The following is a 23,767-nucleotide window of genomic DNA, read 5'->3' on the forward strand; positions in this document are numbered from 1 at the left end:
TCCCAGGGACAACGTGACAGCTACAACCCGTGACTCAGCGTTAGCCCAGGAACTGTTCCCCAGGGAATCTGAGACAACCCCTCCACGCATTCCTGCCTATTTCTGCACACAGAGGGATCAGACAATAAAAAGGACTCCTTGAAATAATTCCCTACCTCCGAGAAATATACACCTCCCGTCAACTAATGAGTAAATGGCCTTGTGATCCACATCTATGGACACATCCAGGGTAAAGCCAATACTGAAATGTGGGTTTTTTTGTGTAAGAGCTGCACTCTGTGTCATGTGGACATGGCATTTCATTAAGCATGGGTTAATAGCTTGTTTCCCTTAGGGACTTGCTGCTGGAAAATAGAACATCTCCTTTCATAAATAGGCAAGGTCACCATGTGCCACACATTCCTCAATGCACATGTTCATTTTGGAGTTGATGCTGAGATAATTGAGTATCTGTTTATTCTATGTTTCATATTAACGTAATAATGCATCTTCATGTAAAACTAATTTTACAGGATCTGAGGAAAACCAGCATTGTATTACATTTCAATGCCCTCTGTTCAGCTACTCCAGAATACAGTGGAAGAATTCTGATTTATGCCCAAATTATTTTTTATATTTTATATTTCATGTTGGATTCAGAATTTGAAAAATTCTACATAAGAAACATTTTAAAAGCACAAACTAAGCCATTTTTACCCTTCATACCCCCTCACCCTTTCGTGACTTACAACTGCTTTTTTTATTTAACAGGAGTCATCTTCCCTCAAATTCATGTGTACACACTGTGAACAAGTCAGTTCACCAATGTGACGCCTGAAAGTTTAACCGCTGTAGATATAATGATAGAAACCACAAAAATTTCACAGAGATATATGAAGAGAAGTCAAAAATGATAGGCAATTTCTTTCAAAATATTAAGTACTACCAAAAATCAGGAGTCCACAGAGAACCTTATCTGAAGAACCTAGGCATTATGCAGTGCAACTAATTCCTGTCAAACTACTTCTCTGCTTTCACCTTATTTCATCCCAAATAGTATTTTTACCTGCCATCCCAAATACTGATTTTAAGTTGCCAACCTGCTTTTCTATATTCCTCTGGTTCCTGGGAAACTTCCCTTCTGGATGTGAAAATGAGGAATTCCAGATGATAATACTGGGTCAAGGTACAGTAGAGATTAGAAATTATGTATGTACAAATAAGGAAGAGAAGGGACTTCATTCTGAATTTTCCTGTGCTTACTCAAATATAAGCATTATTCATCAGAGATTATGATCAGGAATGTCAAATGCAAATGTTGCCTGAAGACTCGGAATAAGTTTTTGCTGCATTTTTATTTGTTTTATAGCTCTGGGATTTCCCAAACTGAAGAATGCAGACCACAACTGCAAACAAAAGTGTAGTCTCTCAATTGTGAGTGGCTGGTTATGTGGCTTAAAGGCATACAACAAACTTAACTGGAAACAATCTGCAAAAATGTTAAGAATAATCTTTCCTGCTCTCTTCATCTGCCATGAAATTAACAGTTACTGGAAGTTTCACTTCTAGAAACAAAACAAAGGCTGTCAACAGTTTCACATAGAAATAAACTTTGAAGAGTTGGAGTTATGTCTTAGGAAAGTATTTTTGCTTTATTTTAAAACAAACAGCATCAAAAGGGCACCGTCTTCCCTGAGGAGACCTGAATGAGTTGCAAGCATACCCCTATGTTTTTTTCCTAACTTACAGACTTGCCTCCTTCTTTCCTTCATTTGAAACACATTGAAGCAGGCTGTCAGAGGTTCAAGGAGAGGTTATCAGGTCCTATTTGATGTTGGCATGTCTAAAACTGCTGACACATGCTAGGAAAAAAAGGGCTACATTTAGTACAGCTGCAACAATAAAATGACATCTAGGGAACATCACCTAGAACTAACACCACCACTAAGCTGTTCTGGCCAACTGAAGGGATAAGCCAGTAATTTTTATACATAAAATGCAAACAAAGCTTACAGAAGACCTGAAAAATAGCTAGGTTTGTAATTTTCTTATTGGTTTAAAAAAAAAAGGGGGAGGAGGGAGGGGTTGTGAAAAAAAAATGCAAATACATCACATATGAGATTTTGTTGTCTGATGATGAAAACCATTACCCACAGTCTTGGCTGATGAATGCTGTAAAAACAGCTGAAAAATGTTAATTGAAAGGAAAAGTAATGAAAAATTGTGCACTTCACAGACTTTCAAAAACCAACCAATGCAATGGCTTCCTTTTATATCATCAACAATTCTTTCTGAACATGAAAATAACATGCCCTCTGTTGAAAACACACCAAAAAAAAAAATCAAACATTGTTGTTGAACACAGTTAAAATTTTTCTAGCTTGATGCCTCAAAACATTAGGAGGAAAAATGCATGCCCTCTCCCATACCTACTTGCCTGTAAGTTATCTATAGACCCACTTTACCCCTAAGTCCGGTAGAAAGAGAAGGAGTACTTTTCCAGCCAAATCTTGTTCAAAGTTTTCGACCAATAATCTAAAAATATGTTGACATGTCTCAGATTAATTCCAAGTAATTCTTTGCCTACCAGGGCCAGATCTGTCCCTTCCCCTCATTTCACATCAGCTATGTGCAAATTCACACTAGCAGGAAGCATTAGCTTGAACTCTGGCACTTACCACAGCTGGAGGGGCCTGAGTGGGTTCATGACCTCACCACTGGCCTAAGCTCCTGAGGACCTTTGAGGTTCTCAGGCCAAGTCCACTCTAGATAACCGGTCTAGCAGTTTCTCCTTACAAATCTTTACATTAAATGCAGTAAAGAGCTTTGACATCCTTCTTGACACTACAGATCTGGATTTCGTCACTGGCACGGCAAGCTAAAAACTCAACAAAAACAAGGCACGTGGATGGAAGTCATGCAAGTCTGTTCTTCAACTCACAGGCCTGTCTTAGCCTTTGTATTCTGCTGCAAGCAACTTTGGAAAACACCCTTTTCAAATGCAGCAGTATTTTATCACATCATAAGTAAGGTTAAACTAGCGCTGATATCAGAAGGTGGCAGATGCCCTACTGTACTGCAGCAATGCACAGCCCACTATACATTGCCACTAAGCGTTGCTGTATGCATTTAATTCACTGCTCCAATAAGGGGCAAGGAGCAGGGTGTGATGGGCTCACATTCAAGCTTTATTTCAGAATGCTTGTGTTTGAATAATAAGTTTTGAAAGTAGGGAAAGGAAAAGAGTTCATGAAAGCAAAATGCCGCTCTTCTTGCAAAAAGGAAATTTGCTAAGGTAATGTGCTTTTGAAAAAATAATTCTCAACAAACAGCAATGCAAAAAGGAAGAAAAACCAGTTACTTCACTACAGTGTGAAATGCTGCATCACATATCAAAATCAGACAGATCCAGGTTCATTCATGCACATTTTTTTTGTTTGTTTTAGACACAACAAAAATATACAGTGGCTGCAGTAGAAGATGGTATTTTGTTCCTCATGAATTGATTATAACAGAAGTCCTTTGCTTCATCCAGCTAAATGAATTTCACATTAGACTCTAGAATAAAATATAGGAACTTACCTTGCATTTCAACATGTTGGCCACTCTCTCTTGCATTGATTGTCCAGCCTTTGGCCTGACAAGTATATAGACTGCTTTCACTTCAGGGCTGCAGCGCAGAAGCTTTTCCACCAGTACCTTGCCCATGAAACCTGTAGCTCCTGTGATAAGTATGCTCTTTCCATTGTAATAAGCTGATACTGAAGACATGGTGCTTTCTTGTTCTATCCTTCCTTTAACTTTCTGCAGGAGGTACCTGAAAAGATGCAGAAATAAAGCTTTAAGGGCTTTTGAGTCAAGACATAGATCAGTTATTTGGGAACTACAGTCTGAGATAACCTTTCCTAGTCATCCATGGCAGCTCATATTAATTCTGTCACTGGCAGTTTTAAAGATGATTTTTTAAAAAGCCTTTATTATAAAAATAAGCCACAAACATTTAAAAAGTTAATCTGAGAAGCTTAAAAAATCAAGCTCAGCCTTATTCTCCATATTACACCACAGCTGCACTCAGCAGTCACAGTTTAGAACACAACTTGTGTTATCCAAGAGTCTTAGCAGTAGATGCTCACTGCAGTGTTGAATAGCATTCATCTCCTACACTGTGAAGTGGCATCCATTGAAGATAATGCAGTTATCCCTGCAAGATGAAGAAGAACAGATCCCCACACAAATACTGCAGGTACAAATGCTGTGTTTCCCACTTCAATTCCACTGTGCCAAGCTGCTGCATTTCTTGTCAGTCATCACTCAGCAATGTGCTCTGCCTTTTTCTGTTGTCTTGGCTTGAAATAAAACCATGAAGAATGCTCTTCTTCATGGAAGATACAGTGCAACAACATTGCTTTGCAAGACTGCAACACCATGCTCCTGTGGGTAGGTCATCACCCATTATTGTCTGTTAAGGCCAAAATTCTTCCCACTTAACTTTAAGGAGCATAGATGTCATATGTTTTCTCTGGAGAGTTTAGGTTGGTTGAACTGCCCTTTGGAGTTCTGCTGACTATGTAAGGGGGCTGACATGAGTAGGCTCCCATATGAAGTGTCCCAGTTAAGTATTTTAATTAGATATAATGGTTTCAGGCCTACATGTCCCCAGCCATCCTAATTCAAACACTAAGTTGAATAAATGACAAACAAGGCTGGACTGAATCTTCTTAGAATAGCCCTTCTCTACTAGATTAATGGAAGGAAAAAATCCCTCCTATCTTTCAAGTGTTGCACATCACAGCATGCACAAACCACTTCCATCACAAGGGAAAGGCTAATGAAACATATAAATACATTTTTTTTTAAAGCCTACTAAATTTGAAAGAAAAAGAAACAAGAACAGTAAAATGCTGTCAAATAAGTATTCAAGAACCTTCAGCTACCCCATTTTTGCAATCCTGCCATTTTTTGCAATCACTGTACTGCTACAGGGCAACATTGAATGTGTATTTCTAACAGGCTGTAGCTCAGACACGTAAATGAGAGACTCAAGCCCAACAAAGTACTGTTCTTCTTTCCCAGTGCTGCCTGGCACAGCAGTACATAGCAACAAACAAATGAAAATCCCAAAATTTCTTTAGCTGTAATGAATCATCAGGTGTGCCATCCAATTTAGAAAGTGGGTCAAGCAGAATAACTTCTGAAGGACACTATTTTACAAATTAATAGCTGTGGGTATTCTGGCTCAGTTAATTTGGATATTAGCCTACTTTCAGATATGGACTAGATCACAATTGAAATGACTGTAACAGGATTGTCTAGGCCTATTAAAAACCTGTTCTTATCAAAGACCTGGTCACTTGGGAAGTTAAACAAACAGGTTAAATTATTAGATAATTCACTTATTTATAATAAAATCTCACGTCTTATTTAGGTTTGAAAAAACTGAGTGATACTGGAAGACAGGAACTTACAGAACCTGGAAGTGTGTGAAAGGATGTGTGAGTCCAAAAGTAGATATTAGTTTAGCATAGATGAAGATGGAGATGGCAAAAAACTTTAGAAATTTGGTATGACACATGCCCTGCAAAGCATAAAAATTAATGAGAGAAGTCCTTAGTCACTGGAGGCCATATAAATTATACTGAACATAAAGAAACATAAAGATGAACTATAAGACCACTGCTAGACACTGGATACTTGCTGTGAACTTGTACTCAGAAGATTGTATCTACTTAACCTCACTTAATATTCTGCTAGAAAAATTATACATTTATAAAACAGTTTCCACCAAAGACTTGGAGATTACCAAAGTGTTTAACAGGAATTACTCTCCTTCAGTAGTACAGAACATTTCCAACATGCATCGCTAAACATTAGTGCTTTGCATTATAGTTGTAGACTGCTGCCAAAATAACTGTTAAGATTTCAGAATGTAGTCATCAGTCTCTTATGTTGTTTCATTTGGGTTCTCTGTTTGAGTTATCCAAATGGGGCTTCATTTATTTTGGCCAGACACTGGATGCCTACTAGATCAGTAAAATAATAAAATAATAATCATCATCATTAAAAAAAAAAAAAAATCACACTATTATTAAGTGTCCCTAAAATTAGCCATGCAGTCAGATTTCACTAAGTATTTCTGGCAAGGACTACACACGCATAACTGACACTTTCCCCCCATGTAGTCTGAGGCTATTTTGAACAATTGACTCCAGTAAGTCAGGAGAACAATTGCATCTCTCAAACTACTCTGATACAATGACAATGGAAACATCAAACACGGCCACAGAAAACTGAACTTCTAAGGCATTCTGCTGTAACTCTTAGTTATTGGCTTCATCTTTTAGGGTTAAAAAAAAAAGTAAGAAAAAACATATCCTTTCCATTTTCTATAATAAAACAGTCCAAGTCAGGCAGCATATAGTTTGCAAGGACTCATCCACAATAAAAAGCCATGAGGAATGAGATGGTTTTTGCTTATCATGGGATCAGATCTCTGTCTCCTTATAGTACTTTATTTTTTCTCCTATCTTAAGTTATCTTAATAGCAAATACAATAATCTTGCATCCATCTGATGCCATGCTAATATTCAGCAAAGAAAATCATCTGTGTATTTGTTTAATGTGCAGAAACAAAACTGATGTTTTGAGATCGTGATACAAAAGAAAGCCAAAATGCTGCAATCTGCTATGTTCAGACAAATCCCTGAATCTCCACTGACCAAGCAAATTTGAAGAGGCTTTTACTAGGTTCCAAATTCAAAAGTAGATTCCAGTTTATATTCAGGATTGCTAAAATATTTTACTTTAAACTTAGTCAGGGAATAGTGACTTTTTTATTTTTCAGAACCATCTTTCGTTTTTATATTTTTAAGAGTGTGATTTTATAACAGAATTTATTCTTCTCTTTTCCAATGGATTTTGCTTGGCCTTTGTAAAGAAAGTACTGAAGAAGTTATTGAGATTTTAAGGAACAAGAGGATTTCTGAGGTCAAAGGGTGTGATCCAAGTAATGCCTGATGACCTAACCCTTTGGATGTCTACTTCAAAATACAAAGAAATTGATGCATTCCTTTTTGACTTTTTACACTCAGTCAAATGAAGAAAAAATTGTTTCCTGCAGAAGCTTGTAATTTGCTTTTAATTTTCAGGAATAAACAGTCAATACTGAGCATTAACTCTTTTCCAGTCAGCTAAGCTGCAAGGGATGAAGCATCTGGTAAAAGAAAACTACTGGAAGTCTGCGGTTGAAGTGAGTTGACCCTTACTGAGGTGAATAAGGATAAGCCAGAGGTTCCCATCTCTTCCAAAACTGACTGGAGGTGAGAAAGCCACTGAGTGGTGGGGAAAAGCCCACACACGGGATTCTTGAAGCCCAATTCAAGTGGCTATTTACAGGCATCACTGACAGTTTAGGCACTGATCAGAGCAGGAAAGTAATCACTGATACCATCTGAATTACTGAACACAGCAGCTTTGCAGCAGTATACATCTCACTGATGCTGACTCATCTCCAACTGTAGTATAAAAAAATCAACTTTTGGACAGCCAGCCAGGAATCACACTGAGCATCTCTGCAGACACAAGTACACAAGCTGCTTTAAGGGTAAAGCTCTGTTAATGATGCCTGTAATAGTCTCCTCTGGATCAGACATAAAGGACAATCTACAGTGCTGCATTACAAACAAAGCCATGATCTTGTGCCAGGGGCATATGCCAAAGGACAAGCAAAGGGAAAGGTGGGAATCCCACCAAGCAAATACTTCCCTCCTGCTAAAGAAAACCACCATATCCTCAACAGAGGAGTAAAGGAGAACTTTCCCCCACCAAGAGCAGATACAACCAAGCTGATATTTAACAAAACAGCCAATACACTGTCCTCATCTTCCACATATTTCAATGATGCCAAGTCTGCATTCAGATTACAATAGTGTAATGCTGAAAGTTTGATTGCTATCAAAGCCCTAGCAATGGGAAGGGAAATATGTACCTGAACCTCATTGACTGTTGCTACTGCCACTGCCCAGAGAAGGTCCATGGCTGCGGGGTGTTAACAAGAGATGGCAAAATGGAGCACGAGCAATGAAGGATGAGTAGACTGAAGAAGGTTAATATTTCACTATGATTTGGACCACTACCAAGATATCCATGCCCTACTCAACTAGGACAGTGGCCATTTCAGAAACTTATCTGTTGAGGTATTTGTCTTTTCAAGTCAATGGTACAAAATGTAGGGGGGGGGGGGGGGGGAAAGATTTTTTTGTGCAAAAGTGAAGGATTTTATGCCTGTAAATATACATCTAGATTCATGAACAGTCTTGCTAGTATCTCCTTCTAATTTGTCTGGTTTTGATGAGTTTTCTCATGTCTGGTGCGTTCTCACAACTTTATGCAGGAATGTAATTTCTGTAAACAAGAGGGTCAGACTGTTCAGATGAATCTTTTAGACATTGTATTAAATGTTATGAACCAGCTTCAGCTAAAATTACAATTAATGACAAATGACATTTTTGAAAAAAGCTACAGACAGCAAAAGTACTTTAAGACAAAATAATTACTGGCCACTTTCTGAATATGAATTTTTAATCTTGGGTACAAATATCCAATCATACATAAAATGGTTTTCTTTAATCAGGATTCTGGAGGAGTCATAATTAACCTGGGATATGCAGAGGAAGAAAAATTCCCCTGTCGCTTCAGAGAACTTGTACAGCTGAGGTCAGGAGAAGCAATATAAAGCGGTCACAAACTATTTCAATCTCTTCAATTTGCTTTCTCAGTCTATTCATTATTTTTTGAGTTTAAAATGGACTGAACACTGGAGATGCCTGAGCAATGTATCATCATATAATTATTTTCTTTCTTATTTTTTGCCCCAGGATGTGTGACAGAGACTCTACAAATTATGCACGTAATTACAATACATAAAAGCAATTCTTTCTAATATGTGTTCTTTGCCTGAAAGCATTGCTGTATCACTTCTCATTAGTGAAACATCAGCAAGTAAATAATCCCGTGACTATGACTGTAGCAGGAGCAACATGATCTTTTCACTTTGGTGGCTAGCAGAGGTGGATACATGAACAATGAGCAATTTTCCTCCAACGCTAATGCATATACAACAATTGTATGATTTGAACCAAATCAGTATAATCCAAGGAGAGCATGTACATGTATGAAGAGGCAGGAATAATGTTAAAAGTTCAACACCTGCACATCACCTCCTATAGAGCAAAGTCCAGTCAGAAGCAAAGCAACTTTCCAACCTTCTGATTCCTGGGGTAACTGAATGCTGCATTCCATGCTTAAAGAATAAAATTAAAAAAGACAAAGGAAGATGCAATAGGCATCTACATGTTTCATTTATGTGCTGGTTCTAGAAACATAGGATGTAACAGCATCTCTCAATTCACAGTGAAACCTCAGGCGTATGCAGGTGCATTGGTTCTGCATGATCTGTCATTTGAGATGCTTTATATGTATGCCAAGGTTTGGTTGAGCACCAGGATCTGCTTCAATGATTTCACAGATTATTTTTAGCCCCAGGACATCTGGAAGTAATAGAGCATGCTGTGGCCTTACAGTCACAGAGCAGAGTCCCACACCATGCACGCTAGCAACAGCTGAAGTGGTGACTTGCTTTTCATCATAGCGACTTAACTCCTGGCTTCTTGGTAACACCAGGAGAAAGCTTATGTCAGTCAGCTCCATTGATTTGATTTACTGGGCCAAATTCACAATCAGGGTAGTTCCACTGCAATGACCAACGTTTCAGCTAGGATTAGCATAGATTAGTTTAGATTTGAGCCTTTATATTTAAAATATTTTCTGCATTTTCAGTAATAAATAACGATGACTCAGAATGGAAAAAGGCTGTAGTTCAACACAGCACATTTTTGACAACAGCGCTGCTAATAGGACCAAGCAGATAGTACCAACAATGATGCACTGAAGTTACACAATATATTTTCAAAGGTCTTTAGTCACATAAAGATTTGTGTAGTACATGTTTGGAAAGAGGTAGGGGAGATTTTACTGATGGCAGAAAAGGAAGCAATAAGGATGTTAAAATGGCTGATCTAGGGACAAATTAAAAGATGCTTATGGTTTGCTAAACTTCCATAGTTATTTAATAGCACTAACAACCTAACAACAATAACAAACTGGCAAAGATAAACCTCCTCTCACTTAGGTACAGAATTAAAAGAAAGGTCATAATCTATCTCTTGTACAGGCACTACTGATGCTAATACAGCTCAAAGAAATAAAATCCTGTGATTCAAAGATGGGAACACTTAGAGTCAGACTGAACTCCTGATGATAATCCTCTTTACAAAAGAGATTTTGCTCCAAGCAATTTACATCAAATGTAAGTGTTGTTGCTAACAGCCTGAAGATTAAAACACTTTTCTCCAACTAATATATTCCAAATACTTTATTGTTTGCTAACTGTAACGACTCATTTCTGTAACAGAATACCCAGGTAGCAACAAGCAAGGAGAAACTCTCATTGCTCCCGAAAACACTTCATGACTTGAAAAATGACACAAGTTTTTCAATCCATTTCAATTTATAACAATTAAATCTAAAGAATCAGTGCAGTGTGACAGCATAATTAAGAGCTAGAGACAAGACAACGAGCAGTGTGCACAACTGGATCCTGCAAACTGCTAAACGTTACATGACATGTGGACAGGAGCTCTCGATCCTTTGGAAACTGCTGGGAGTTGTGGCTTCTGGGCTAGAAATCTGACTGCAGAACAAGACCCAGATGTAGGGCAAAAGCTTGAATTTCGATATTTGGTCATTGCTTAAGCATTACCTGTACAGTTTCACAGATCGTCTGCCTCTCCTAAGTAGTCCGAACTGTTTGACCACTGCTAAGAATTAGAGGAGAACGAATGAAGCAGAAGGGCGACTGATGTAACGACCCAGGAGGAGCCTCTTGATTTTGTAAGTGAAGCCTGCTAGTCTTTCTCAGCCTGTGTTCACTCTAAAATTGATGAAAACAAGCCTATAAGAATTTTAGAGCTAAGATGGGGCAGTTGTGTTAAGGACATACCTACATGTGTGATGTGGGATTTTAAAGAACAAATAGTTCTCAGTAGCTCAAATATGGATGTATTCTGCCTCACCTCTATTTAATTAGCTTACTGGAAAGAACAGCAGCCCCCAGGGACATCAAAGGAGCAGCCTCTGCAGGCTCCTTTCTGTCTCACACAGGTCAGCATCTGTACCCCCTCTCCCATTTTTTTAGCAGTGCTCACTTAGAGCTAGTTGGTGCAAAGCCATTGAGCAGGGTACAGGATCAAAGCTTAGCTGCTGTGCATAGATCAGGACTAGAAGAGAGTTTTTGCTCTGCCTCAGCATAATTAAATGCAGACATCAGAGATCATTAAATGCAGATGTCAGAGCATTTCTGTAGGTGATCTTTCCCCTTCCCTTTCTCCCAGTTCACTCTTCAGAGTCATTATCACCTCGTTCTTTCTCCTTTAGCTGTGACTGGGATCTCTACAACCAGCAATCCTCTCCCAAACCCCTAAATCAAAACTCTTGCCATACCCATTGCACACCAATCACACTGTATTTTAGCACTGCAAAAGGGAGGTCTCTCAGCGATTAAGTCAATGGTCTATGAGTCTCTCTGTGATATCAGGGTGGTCTGGCACTTTTATTTTCTTTTAGAGATCTCAGTTGATAGCTTTGTATTAGCATCCAAGCATGTCTTAACACCATATGAAAAGACTTTCTGTCCTTTTCCAGTACTTATTCTTGCCCCTTGTCAAAACCAGTAGCCCTATCATTTATGGCATTTGTGGGAAAAGTTGAATTTGGACATACCAAGGTGGGCAGGAGCGTCGATGTGCTTGAGGGTAGGAAAGGATCTGGACAGGCTGGGTCGAGGGGCTGAGGACAATTGTATGACGTTCAACAAGGCTCAGTGCTGGGTCCTGCACCTGGGTCACAACAACCCCCTGCAACGCTACAGGCTTGGGGCAGCGTGGCTGGAAAGCTGCCTGGTGGGAAAGGACCTGGGGGTGTTGGTCAACAGCCGGCTGAACATGAGCCAGCAGGGTGCCCAGGTGGCCAAGAAGGCCAACAGCATCCTGGCTTGTATCAGGAATAGTGTGGCCAGCAGGACCAGGGAAGTGATTGTCCCCCTGTACTCGGCACTGGTGGGGCTGCACCTCAAATACTGTGTTTGGGTTTAGGACCCTCACTACAAGAAAGACATTAGGTGCTGGAGCGTGTCCAGAGAAGGGCAATGGAGATGGTGAAGGGTCTAGAGCACAAGTCCTGTAAGGAGCAGGTGAAGGAGCTGGGGTTGATTAGACTGGACAAAAGGAGGCTGAGGGGAGACCTTCTCGCTGTCTACAACTACCTGAGAGGAGGTTGTAGCAAGGTGGGTGTTGGTGTCTTCTCCCAAGCAGCAAAAGATAGGACAAGAGGAAACAGCCTCAAGTTGCACCAGTGGAGGTTTAGTATGGCTATTAGGAAAAATTTATTCACTGAAAGGGCTGTCAAGCATTGGAACAGGCTGCCCAGGGAAGTCACCATCCCTGGAGGTGTTTAAAAGATGTGTGGATGTGACGCTTAGGGACATGGCTTAGTGGTGGGCTTGGCAGAGGAAGGTTAATGGTTGGACTCGATGATCTTAAAAGTCATTTCCGACCTCTATGATTCCATGATTGATTCAGTTTAAGAATACCTGCATACAATTTGAGGGTAACAGGAAGCTGAAATTTTTTGGTGCTTTTTCAAGCCCCACTTTTGGAACAGTCCAACTAGCACAGCTCCTGTGAAGGACAGCAGCAGCAGGACTGCTACCACGCTGGCAATTTCCACCTTGCAGCACTCATGAAAAACCATCTCTTTGTCACCCCAAAATAGACTGGGTAATTAAACCCAAAGTATTTAAAAACTGCCCGCATTTCTGTAATAAATGAAAAAAAGTTGTGATTGATAGTAGCAATGCAAATATTCATGTGATTATAGCAACCATGTTCTTCACAATTGCACTGTCGTGACATAAAGAAGAATGGTGTTCACTCCATATTTTGAGTCAGCAGCAATACTGACCCAAGCAGAGCATTATCTAGTAAGTAAATCTATGTCTTGTAATGATGGAGAGACTATCTTCCTGAGGGATTCCCCCTTTATCCCTAATTTTCCTTTTTCTACTGTCACTCCATCCAGCTCTCCTGCCAGGTAAATACATAAGCACAATGCTTAAAGGTTTTAATGAAATCCAATGGAACTACATTTATATGTTTTCATTACAAAACCTAAAAAATGCAGAAAACAACAGAAGAATAAACCGAGTACACTGTACAGGAACATGGTCAAAGTGACTACCCCTTAATGACCATGTTTTTATAAAACAAACACTTACTAAAGCCAACCTAACCTTCCCATCGTTACAACTATTTTACAGCTATGTCCAGTGAAAGCTGTAAATAGAAAAGATGAGTAGCATTGTACTCCTGTGCAAATTTATCAGAATACACATATATTTTTTGTTTATATTAAGCTTCAGAACAAATGCAAAATAGTTAGCAATTGACTGAATAACACTAGCTGCAAGAAAAAGAAAGGAAAAAAAAAAAGCTATAGGGATTCAAATGTACACAAGTTTACCCTCTCCAGTTTCCGATGTCCTCAGAGACCCCCATTGTATTTGTCTGGATTTCCCAAAGCATACAGGCCTTTACTGAAGAAGACTTTTCTTTAGCAATGTGTATGCATGTACTTGTATACGTACACAGACACATGCACCACAGATAACCATTTCTAGGTTGTAGACACAGCAATCTGTTAACTGCTTTTTTCCTTGAGTCACAACCAATTTTGGGTCATCGAGACCACAGCTACGTTTTATATGGTAGCGGCTACAGAATCCCTCTTATTGTAAACTTTTACAAGCTGTAACAGGACAAATAGTCCTTTTCCTCCACCCCTCCATAATGTCTAAATTTGCTAATACCTTCCCTATAAGACAGAGGAAACTACTTATCAGCTGAGAAGCTCTTGACATGTTGTCAGTGAAATCTCTCAATGAGCTCAGTTAATATATCAGCATGGTATATGCTGCTTAACAGAAAAATGTGGTGAATATATTAAGAAGTCCAGCAGTCCTGGGACAACAAGCTAAAATGAAATTTCACACTTTAGATCTCAGATTTAACAGTGTGGAAAAAATTACCTGCTGTGTTTGGACTCAGAGTTAAGGTTAATTAAAAACTGGAATTATTTTTCTTTCCAATAGAAAGCTAAGCTCAGCAGTCTGAGCATTTTAATATTCAGGTTTTATTAAAAAGTGCAGCCTAGAACCCTATTCCTGCCTCTGTTGTGGCTGAAAGATAAGAATGTTTGGAATATTTCCCACCAATAGAAATCTTCTTAAAAGAATCACCAGATGGACGTTAGAGCCTATATTATCAATTTCATAGCAAAGCACATAAAAATATATGTTTTCAAAACCAAAAATTTATGATATCATCTTCTTTACACATTGAAATGTAAAAGGGAATATTATCAATGGAAATACCAGTTTTGCCTGTACATCTTTTACCTTATTATTGTATCAAACCCCAGGCTAAATACCAACAAAAGGTAATTTTTTTCTTTTAATTTCTCCCACATTTCTCTGTTGTTCATGCTTAGAGCATTGGATGGTGCCTTGCAATCCATCAGACAACAGCAGCAGTCTCATTTGTTCTGTCCAGCTACTGAAATAGGCTTCTGCTATGCAAAATTCTCCTGTCAAGTGAAGTTCTCAGCAGACAGAGAAGGACCAAGCCCTTCAGGAACATGGAAGGAATGCAGCCAAAGCATATTTCATACCAGGAAGTCCACAGGGAATTTTATGCTGCTTAGTGCATGCTGCAAGCTGTCTTATTCTGCAGCAAGCCGGAAAATAAGGATCAGTGACCAGCTCTCCAGTAATTCCTTGCATCCTCTATTTTGTTGAAGCCAGTTCTGGCACTACCTGAATCAGAACCACGATACACTGACATAATTCCTGTCAGAGTCCTTGGCACTAAAATCACGACCTCTCACAGGCAGCGTAAGGGTGTACATTAAGGCAGTTCCACAGTTTGGCAGGTTGCTGCCATGTCGTGACTCTCCCAGTGCAAATGTGATCAACTGACAAACATCTCATTCACCCTTTGGAAATGCACAGAAATCGCAGTGAGGAGAATCTAGCAGGCCACCTCCTCCTACAAGGATGCATGCGTGAAGTGTTAGGAAGGGACAGTGGAGACACCAGAATGGGGCTTGCCTACTTCTGAAGAGAGGGTGAGGAAACGCAACAGCAAAAAAAATTTAGACTTTATATATATGTAATATAGAAAAAATATAAGACATACTAGTTCTTAAGACAGAAGACACTTCAGAGAGATTCAGCGGTGTTTCTGCCTCCTATTACACCTCACTGTTCTGGGTAGATTTTCCCCAGATTTGTCTGACTGTCCCCATGGAGATGCCCTCCCAACCTCTTTAATCCTTGATTTATTGCTTCTAGCAAGACAAGAGAAGCATGGAGTTACGATGCACAGCTGATTCCTGCTGATCCTCCCAAGGCTGCAGGATAGCTTGGGGCCAGGGGATGAAAGCTTCAGAGGCCACCTGTGCACAGCAAGGCTACTCGTTTTGACTCTGCCCCTTCCAACATCAAACATCATCCTAAGAGTTTGGAAGTTTTTTTCCTTCGATTCAACACACACAGCTTGTGGGCAGCATGGGTGAGAAAGCCTCCTCCTCTGGAGACCTGAACAGGCAATACAGAAGAAGCCCAGCTAAGCCAGAAGCTTCACTAGCCCTATGAAAAGAAGCGGTGTGTATTATATTAGGTAGCCCCAAGGTAGCTGCTGGGATTTTCAACAGAGTGAACCAGTGTTTGATCAAAGTGGAAGACTGAAGGGGAACTACAGAGCACAGGTAGGCTGAGGGTGAACATATTGTGGATGCTAACTGCTACCAACAGAAACAGAAAGATAAGACTGCAAAATGTAGGTCCTTTTTTTAAAAAAATAAGAGAAAGCAAGACAGCAGCAAATAGAAGTTTGTAGGACTCTGTGATTAGTATCTGAGTCAGCCTGTTTATGGAGAATGTCCCATTCAGCTGCTACCAGCAGGCCTTCAACTCACAATGAACTGAGTGTGCAAATGCAAGAGACCTCCTCACCGTGCTATGCCCAGAATTACCCACAGCAGCTTCAAAATAACAGTAGTTCTGTGATCTCTAAAGACACTGAGCCAAATTACTCCTGGGTGATATCCCAGTGATCTTCAATGCAGATGAAGTGGAACTCTTCCGGAAAATAGTTTCCTTAAAACTAGACCAATAGCTGAAAGAAATTAAAAAAAAAAAAAACAAAACAAAACCCAAAAGAAAAACAAAACAAACAAAAAAAAAACCCAAACCCCAAAACCCACAAACAAACAAACAAAAAATAACAAAAAAAAAAAAAAAAACCAACAAAAAACCCCAAAAAAACAAAACAAAACAAAACAAAAAAAAAAAAAAAAAAAACAAAAAACCAAACCAAAACTTATAAGGGTCTCCTCATGTGCACTGCAAAATTTATACTTCTCATACAATTTTCCAACTGGCGTGCTGTGGCTAACTGGCAATGGAGTCTGCTAACATGGGTGCCAGTCAAAGCTTGCAGAAAAAGTAGACTTTTGTCAAACAGGAGCTAGTTCAGTAGGAAATGGACTGAGAGACTCTCATTTCTTGACATCTGGCAGCTACTGCCATAATATTTTGAGATAAAGTTTAAAGGTGCATTTTGTAAGAAAGTATCAACAAAACACTGAAACCATGATCTTATTTGCTCTTATAAATACATTAAAACTTATTTTTCTAACACTCATCAGCTCTTCCCTTACTTGAAACCCAGCTATGAGCAAGCAGAACTCATTGTACTAACAGGAAGAACATTTTCACAAAATCTTCCATAATTCAACTAATTTCACTCTTGGTACTAAATATTATCTTTACTTAATTTCTGAGAGTTTAGTTACTCTCAGGAGGTAGTTTTGCTATCTCGTGATCCTCACCAGATGGCTTTACAGATTTCCAGCTTTTCTAATTAGTACATCTTTCCCTCTTCTACCAGTATAAACTGACTGAGAAAACAGACATAAAACTAAAAGGAAATGTTAAGTGAGCCTGGGTATGCTGCTTTAAAATATAGGGATATATGCAATATTCTGAAATATATATGCCTCCATCAGAGACTACAGATTTGCTGCATCCCAAGCTCTTTGGGATGGGAACTATGCCAGTGCAATACTACCAGTCAGAATAGGTCTCTGATCACAGCTGAAGTTATCAGAGTAGAAATATTTTTTCTGGAATTGTATATGTAAATCAGTAATATAGCAAACACAGCATATCAATGTTTACCCCTCCCTTTTGCTGTTAAAAACTCTCTCTTCTATTGTATTAGTGTATTCACTCGTACCTTGTTTTATACACATTAACTAATGATCTCTGAAATACTCCAGAGAAACAAAGTAGATCTGTATTTTATTATTCCCATGATTAGAAGCAAGGCAATTCACAGGGGCTGCTAATGAATTTGAGTTAATGATGCAGGGCCAAGCAGCCACTTTTTTGCTCTTTTTGTGAGTTGTGTTTAGTTCTTTGAAACTGTTCAGGTAATACTATAACAGGGATCAGAAATAATTTCTATTTCACAAGCCAAAGAGCACAATGACAAGAAAGACCATATATGCTTTAAGATACAATGATTTCTCAAAAATAGTTGTTGCAGTATTACAATTTAATCAGTATCATGTGCATATGTAAATAAAAAAAAAGTCTTAAAATTTTTTTTTTGTTCGTTTTTTTTTTTTTAACTTTGGTGGGTTTTGGATTGTTGTTTGATTTCTTTTTTTGTCATGCAGTTATTTCTGTCATTCAAAAGCACACAGACCATACTGTGGATTCAGGAAGAAGATTATAAATATACATGGAAAAAGCTGAACTGGAAGATTAAAATAATACCCTTCCACATTAGGTTTGCTCACAAACTGCAAGGAAAATACACTCCTTAAATCTCCTCACTCAGTTTCTGTGGAAGATAGGCAGCACAATTTGCAGATTTCTTTCCACAGATTTCTCCAAGAAATACAAACATTTACTCTTCAGATAGAGGAAAAAGAGCAGGAAGAGGAAACTAAAGAGAATTCCCTGGAGTTACTGAAGGCTGCATTAAGGAAATTTGCTCAGCACATCAGCATCTCTGAATAATGAGGCAGCAGAGAGCTTTGCAGCACTGGGAGCCTTTGAAACACACTTCTTCAGAAAGAAGAGACAATAAAATGTAAATAGAAAATGCCTTGTGGCTGGCACATACTGGTGCAGAGAAAATTATCCCTCCTTTTCTGCATACATGGACCAAAAATTTTATTCCCCCCTTCTCCAATATTTAGAAGACAAGCCGATGAGAGATGACAAGGCACATTTATATAAATTCAAAAAAATCCAGCACTGAATAAAACCTAAGTGCAGCATCAGAAAAGGACGGTCAGGCTGTACTAATGTCATCGAATACATCCTCTGTGAACTGAAATGCAAGGAGGTAATGGAAAGAAGCAATTCAATGATGATTTGGTTCTAAACATTCAAGGGAAGTTTGAGTTAAGTTTAAAGCACTTGAGTAATCCTGTTGTAATCAGTGTCAGGTTGAAATTAGCGTACATGCGTTTTCCTGAATCACAAATTACCTTCTCGTCCTTTAGAAGGTCTGAATTTAAAATTTACATGCTCTTATACCAAATAAAGCTTTTTTCATTATGTTTTTTGGGGTTTTTGTTTGTTTGTTTGTTTGTTTGTTTTTTTTCCAGTGACTAACAATTAAAAACTTAATTATCTGGTAAAGAAAAATATACACAAATTTTGCAATGCTAGCTTTCCCCCCATCCCACACACTCTTCTTAAAGTCAACATACAGTATAAATTTTGGAATAATTTTAAATTAGGTTAGTTACAGACCCAGGAATACATCCTGAAAACAAGATACCTGCACAGACTTCACACGGCTCATGAAGTACAACCCTGTGGACCATCACCCAGCAAGTCTCCTGCCTCTATCATGATCTTTGCCCCTCAAGCAGGAATATCGATGGATTAATATGTCTCTGCCCTCAAAATACACAAGACCACACCAAGTTGGTATATTAGTATATCTTCATGTAGCACAGAGAAATACAGAAATAAATATGCAAAGGCATATGACATGTTTCAGATGAAGTCAGGTATGCTCCCACATTTTTCCGTGCAGCATCCAATCAACAGACGTGCTGTGCCTTACAGCTAGCTGTCCATCAAAATGTGACAGTTTTCATTCTGACAGCAGTCTTAACATCAATATGGCTACTGATGTTTCAGAAAGTTAGTAACAAAATATACATGATATGCAATATCTCAAAATAGATGTCAGTCACTTAATTACACAATGCTTATATAAAACACTGCAGTAAATGCTGTACTGTTGTATACTAGTGATTTCAAGTACATAGTGTTAGTGACTCCTGATTTTTTTTTTTTAAGCCTTTTCCTCTCTTGTAGAGACAGGAAATGGTTATGTTCCAAGGTAAAGGTATTTAGCTGTGTTGTGACTATATAAGCATTGATGTTTCATCAAACATAACAATAGAAATAAAGAGCAATTGAGGACCAGTTTAAAAGGAAGGATTTATCCGTATCATTTAAGAAAAAATAACTTATGACTCAATTCCTGTTTATAATTTTGTATTATAGTTTTCCAAGAAATTATGCTCTTTGACTTTTGTATGACCTCATGATCTTGGAGACAAAGCTCACAGTCTGAGGTTATAAATATCAAGCAAACTTTACTGGTTCTGAAGCTGACACACTACCAAGGTGCTCCCGTACTTTTAGCTCCATTGCACCCATAGCAGGCTCACTGTATCTTATATCTCTCCATTTTGTGTACTTAAAATTTTGATATTCTGAATAAGTTCAACCACCCTCTCTTAATTACCAACCAAGTAATTTGTACCAAGCAGAGCACAAAAGATTCTCATCTAAGTCAGGTCTCTCAGGCCTTGATCTTCACAATGCATTGATAGCCCCATGCAGGTGCGGAGCTTGCCTTCAGCCCAAGCCCCAGAGATATTGTGAAAATAAACATTAAGTGACCTGGTATAACAACATATGTGCATGGCAGGCTACCTCTCAGTAAATAAACCATTAACAGTCCCTGCTTCTCTAAACTGTAGCCAAAAGGTGCAATGTCCTCTTGAAGGTATCACCAATTGCATTACTGTCCTGATTCTTCAGATGCAAATTATTTACCTCCAAGTCTTGCAACATTTGTTGGATATCCCCCATCTTAGGTTTTTTCACTGCTAATCTTTGGTCCAGATAAGAGTCCTATTAGGAGGGGTTGAAGTGAGGTACATGCAGAATGCCAGGCTGGAAATTCTTTGCCAAAATACACAGCTAATTGGGCAGGGACATAATACATAGCATGTATCCACACTAGGCTTGCCACAAGAAAGAAAAAACTTGTGTTATTAACAGCCAAAACACACACCAGCCTTGCCAAACTGTAGTCTTTGAGGCAGGACACTTCCTGCAATACAGAGATATTTACCAGAATGAGCACAGAGAATAAAGTTCCCGCTCTATTACACCTTTTTCGGGAAAAGAGTAGTAGAGAACAAACATGTCTACAGGTAGTAGCAACCATTTTTTCTTTCCAGTTTAATAGCATAAAAGTGATACCACTATGTTGTTTCTGAAAGTAAAGCAAAACAAAACAGGAGAAGTGTTTCACTCTGCTCAAAAATTTATTTCTTAAAATCTCTGTAGCATAAAATCCTATTTTAGGAGAAACTTTTTTACCTGTGGTAGTGCAAAACAGCCTAAAACTCAGCATATTTGGCTTCCTGAGAATTTTTCCTGGCCAAGTACTCACAGACTACAGAGGCTCTCTTACAATTTTTGCCAGTGCCCCTTCTTGACCCTTTTCCAAAAGGATGACTAGAGAAAAAAGGCAGTCGGAGAATTGGTATGACCCAAGAATCCTTGTTTTATTAGAAGTCTGCCTGAAGCCACAGAAAACAATGCCCTGAGACAGCCTTAATTTGCACTGGAAGCCAATGTAGGTTTTGGGAGATTTAATGGTTTTGTCACCTCTCTGATCTTATATTGAACACATGCCAAGAAATCTGGATCTTAACAACCGAACAGGAAGAGATACAGTCCTAAATAACCAGAGGGGAAAGAAATCATGACTGTGAATATACTGCAAGTCTTTTAACAGAAGGAAGCTTAACCACAGATACAGCGGGAACATGGTAGGCGATTCATGCTTGGGAGAAAAAAAATAATTTGGATGATACTTACTTGCAGATTATTTGATCTAGTTGAAATCTCTTAATAACACAGAGGAGAAAAAGTCTGCTATCAAGACATACAAGTTGAGGGGCTGACGAATAAACACAATATAGTGATCCTGTGTACCCAAAACTCAAACAGGATAAAGAGAGCACTTATAAAGAGACTGGATGATTGCTTTCTTACAAATAAAAGGCATTTTTTTTAGGTTTTCAAGAACTTTAGAAAACTTCAGCATTCAAATTCAGTTTAGAAAGTCATAGTGTTTAGTGGGAGAGAGAGAACCTAAACTGAGTATTTCATATTGAGTAGATCATCCTTATAAATAGTGACAGAAAATGAAAACTACTATCTACTACCTAAAAGACAAATGACGAACTGCCAGGGCAAGTATAAGAAAGGCATCTTTGCACTGCCAGGCTTCCTTGCTGGCTGAGACATGCCAGGTTTGCCAGGTGTCAAATGCTCTACAGAAGCTATTAACACCACTAATCACTATATAGCAGAGATGCTCACAGGTGATACCAAAGATTTACACTACAGCAACAATTTTTTTATAGCAAGTTGATCCTTCCAAATTTACAACACCTGAAGTTTAACTCTGAGGTAGAGCCTGGTCCAATTTGTTAAATGTGCACAATCATAAGCCTTAATTGCAACATTCTTCAGTTCTGACACTAAGACTGACACAATCAATGTAGTGTATTTCACAGGGGAAAACCAATGCTGATCCTCAGTTGCTCTCTCACAAATCTCTGGAGTTGCACTGTGGCTAAATGCAGAGGTTTTGACAACATCTTTAGGGTTTTTTTTTAGAAATTCTTACCTTTAGCAACTCAGGCCGTATTTTTCTTGACCTTTCAATTGCGCAGGAAGAATTCTTGTAGGATCAAGTTGTGAGTTAAACAAATTCACTGGACTGGTTTATGATGATGCTTGAGAAAGAATTGCGTCAGTACTGCTGAGGGTGTTGTGAGACTGGTGGGATGAGTGGCAGGGGCAGGAAAAAGCAAGAATTTGTCCTGTACTGTTGCCAAGGCCTTCACACTGTGAAACTCTGCCCTCTCAGCAGGAACATTTAATCTACCTTTCTTAGGAAGTACTCCAATTTTAAAATTTAACAATTGTAACAGTTACAAGTGACTTTCCCAGGATTTGCATGAAGTCTCACCTGAATAATTTCAGGACATCTCTCCAACTCCTTGTGGGTGTTCTGCCAAAACTCTGCTATTCCCCTTCAAAGGCTTTCTTTTCTTTCCCCTGACTTACTCTTCAGTCCAATCTGCAGTGTTGTCTTCTGAACTGGGAAGCTTATAATGGGAACAGATCCTCCACGGCCACCAAGAGAGGAGGTAAAACAAAACCCTAGTAGCCACTATCAGCCTTTTATGAGTCTCAGCTGAGGAGATGGTCACAGAAAAGTGACGACTGGGGGGATTACTTAAAATGGAGAATCCCAGCCCAGCATGGAAGAGAAGGTCTAGTATCACTTATAGAGCAAGGATTAAGGAACACAGCTTACCTGAAAAAATAAGCTCTTACAGAAGTTTATCTGCATGCAGTTGCTTTAGCCAGGAAAGTCAGCCAAACTCTCTAGCAACACGGGAAATTTTATAGCTTAGGACAGAGACCAGCTAGTCCCTCCTTTCTGTTTGCTCTGAGGGAGGTACTGTACGGTTTGCAGGAAGTAGAGAAGGCATCAGCTATTAGGAAATAAAAAGGCTCTAAGATAATCGGACACACAGAGTCATGGCATACAATAAAACACTGGAGAAGAATTGCAACAGATACAGACAAGTTGACACAATATATAAGATGAGGCAAGATGACCAGTTTTTTATTTGACAGCTTTTTCTAGAAGATATAGCCTGTTCTTTCCGCAACAAGTTTAGCATTTTTGTAGTTTGTAGTTGAATGGAAAGATGAATCACTTTATCACAAGACAGCTCAGAACTACTGTGCACACAACACAATCTATTAAGACAATTTAGTACTCCTTTCCTAATGCCTAGGTAAAAGAGTGCCTTTATTCCAGAGTTTATTGTATCTTCATTTTTAATGAAATAGCCTAATATGATGTTTTTACCTTGTTTTCCACGTATCAGAGAAAACAGATTTCAGGCTGTAGTTCTTCCTCATGCTCTATCCTAGAGCAAAAACAGCCAGTCCAGCAAGAAAGCAAAAGAAACTCAGAATAAAAATAAAAATTATTTTCTCTCCCCACAGAGGATACACCTCTTCAGCTGTATCCAATGTATTTTCTTGAAAAACTTGGTAAATTACAAGTGAAAATATGTATGTTTTGTTCATAGATCTTGTCCTCCTGCTTACAAAGGACAATACTGACACAGTCAAGACACAGTAAAAGTGTGCCCTGGGTTTGAGTGAGTGGTGGGGTTTTTTGGTAGCAGG

The 23,767-nt window shown here is 38.8% G+C and overlaps 1 protein-coding gene across 5 annotated transcripts in view; it reads right to left on the minus strand.

Annotated features, from left to right (window-relative positions):
* FAR2 (fatty acyl-CoA reductase 2) overlaps nt 1–23,767 on the minus strand; it is a 151,510-nt gene that overhangs the window by 84,108 nt on the left and 43,635 nt on the right. For 4 of the 5 annotated variants that reach the window (XM_032995023.2, XM_032995024.2, XM_042795139.1 and 1 more), the window contains exon 2: nt 3,562–3,796. In XM_032995023.2, coding sequence (XP_032850914.1) covers nt 3,562–3,750 — 189 coding nt within the window. In that variant the 5' untranslated portion in view covers nt 3,751–3,796. 5 annotated transcript variants of the gene reach the window in all.

The sequence above is a fragment of the Tyto alba genome, unplaced genomic scaffold (genome assembly GCF_018691265.1).
Source record: "Tyto alba isolate M040663 unplaced genomic scaffold, T.alba_DEE_v4.0 Super-Scaffold_21, whole genome shotgun sequence".
Taxonomy (NCBI): Eukaryota; Metazoa; Chordata; class Aves; order Strigiformes; family Tytonidae; genus Tyto; species Tyto alba.